Source organism: Rutidosis leptorrhynchoides, chromosome 7, assembly GCF_046630445.1.
Source record: "Rutidosis leptorrhynchoides isolate AG116_Rl617_1_P2 chromosome 7, CSIRO_AGI_Rlap_v1, whole genome shotgun sequence".
Taxonomy (NCBI): Eukaryota; Viridiplantae; Streptophyta; class Magnoliopsida; order Asterales; family Asteraceae; genus Rutidosis; species Rutidosis leptorrhynchoides.
Window position 1 is genome coordinate 145,155,686 of NC_092339.1, and position 2,573 is coordinate 145,158,258.

Below are 2,573 nucleotides of genomic sequence, written 5' to 3' on the forward strand. Positions count from 1 at the left end.
CCCTATGATTCGAGCGAGATCCGATGAAAAGTGATAAAAGGGATTGGGGGTGTTTTCATGTTATAAGGACCCTGCAATCATCATTTGAAGATATTTATCTTTAAATGCATAATTATCACGTCCTCAAACACATAGATCCATATGATCATAATTCGGCATACTAACATTCATGGACTCATATAGTCACATTACTTGAGAGCATTATACCTTTAATTTATTCACGATATATAGTGATAACAGCTAACACCTAAATGAGGCGATTACACTCTTATTTATAGTGTTCGAGAACTCAGTGTAACGCACTTTTTAACCATGCGCTGTCATATTTAATACACAAGCTTTTATTGTATACATGTATATATTGTGCAAATTCGTATGCGCAGCCGCACGTACAATCAAATACATTACCACGTTCGGTCCGTTACAAAACTCCTATAAAACTTGGAGAAAGCCCCAGCTAATCTAAGGAATGCCAAACAAATGAAGCTAAGTTATCATCATATCATATCATCTCATCATATACGGTATACATATTTCATTTTTATGCACCAAGCATGCCCCTATATTAACCACCACGTGTAGTAGAAGTGTAGAACAATAGATTCTGACATTCTTACCATATATAGTCAAATCAAATATCAACCACCACAACACGTTTCCTCCTCTGATTAAATTTTGACGAAAACTTCACAAATGCCAAAATTTTATGTATATTATCATATACTCGACGGTACTCTACCAGGTAAACCAAGGTTTCCTAATCCGAACTTATTTTAGAAAATTAATTTGAGAGGCCGAGGATGACAGATTTTTTTAAGTTTTATTTTTCATATAATTTTAAATTAAAATTAAAAAGAAATATTCATTTGAATCTATAAATTAAGTTGAGATTCAAGAGACCAATGAGAGCGCGACATGTGGCGGGAAATCACATGTGGTTGAAAAAAAAAATCAAAATTTTTTTTTTTTTTTTGAAATTTTTCTTTTTTGAAATTTTTTTCAGAAAAAAAAAGTTTTTCAAATTTTTTCACAATCACATGTGATTTACCTGCACAATCACATACGATTGAATTGTACAAACACATGTGATTGAATTTAACATTCATAATCAAATGTGATTGGGTTTACAATCACATGTGATTAACATGAAGAATCATATGTGATTGTAAAAAAAAAAATTCCAAAAAAGAAGTTTTTGGAAAAAGAATTTAAAAAAAAAAAAAATTTTGAATTTTTTTTTTTTTTCGAAATAAAATTTTTGAAATTTTTCTAATCACATGTGATTTTCACGCCACATGTCGCGTTCTCATTAATCCTTTGAATTTAAAACAAATTAATGGATGAAAGAGATTACAACTCTAAAATTAAAATACATTTTGAGAACAAAAGATTTTAGGACCGAACAAAAACTATAACTAAAACCCCTTAAGAATATTAAAAATTATTACAAAAGAACAATAATAAAATTTCTCAGAATATACAATTACACTCATATAGTAGACAATTGGAAGATTATGAAGATTTAATTTCATATTATATCCTTATTTAACATTTTATGTAATGTCATTTGCATATTAATTTGTTTTAATTACAAAAATAAATATACATTTTTTTTTTTTTTTGAAAAGCAAGAAGGACTTATATTAAACAATCACGAATAGTACATGGTTGACTGGGCAACCTTAACAACACAATACATCACGAAAGAAATAGAGAAAACAAATTACACCGCCCTAAGCTAATTGCAAAGATTGCAACTAACAAAAGAGAGAAACTAAGGTTGTGAGAACCATTGAAGCCAATCCATAATATGACCCTTGCAACGTCGTGAAATCCAATCGTATGAAAGAACTTGAACCTCGCTAAATAAAGATGGGACCGTCTCGAGCTTATTCTTGAACACCTTTGCATTTCGATTCTTCCATATAATGTAACAAACCACCCAACAAACCGCTCGCCATTGGTTCCTTTTGTGATCATGTGCTACGTAGCCGAAGGTACCATTAAAAATATCCTCATACCCGAATAAAGCCGAATTATACCCCCACCATTTAAGGACTTTCGCCCATATGTCTTTAGCCATTTGACAAGAAAAAAGTATATGTTACACCGTCTCAATGTCACCATCACAAATCGGACATCTCACGCTGTTCAAATCGATGCTCCGTTTATCTAACTCGAACCTTACCGGTATACGACCTAATCTCGCCCGCCAAATAAACACCTCTACTTTTTTTGGAACCAAACCATTTCGCAACGACTCAATTGAATTAACCGCACGTGGTAGGATGACTTTGTCCACTAGAACCGAACAGTCCTTGACCATATATGTACCCTTCGAATTGAGATTCCAGCTCCAACAGTCTTTTTTATCTTCGATCAGCTGCAAGTTCCGAACAGTATCTCGCAATTCAGTTAGTTCACTATTCGTTCGTCCCATAGGTGGATAGGCCCAATTGCCGAGCCCATCTCCCTTAAATTCTTCGGTTTTGTTACTGATGTTGATATCTTTGTCAATCTCGAGCCTGTATAATCTTTTGAATTTGTCTTTGAGGCTTGCGTTCCCCACCCAA

The 2,573-nt window shown here is 33.0% G+C and overlaps 1 protein-coding gene across 1 annotated transcript; it reads right to left on the reverse strand.

Moving 5' to 3' along the window:
• Window positions 1-1,774: 1,774 nt before the first annotated feature.
• LOC139859668 (uncharacterized) lies at window positions 1,775-2,083 on the reverse strand. Its single transcript, XM_071848448.1, has one exon. The coding sequence runs from the start codon at window positions 2,081-2,083 to the stop codon at window positions 1,775-1,777; it is 309 nt and encodes a 102-aa protein (XP_071704549.1).
• Between the last annotated feature and the right edge of the window lie 490 nt (window positions 2,084-2,573).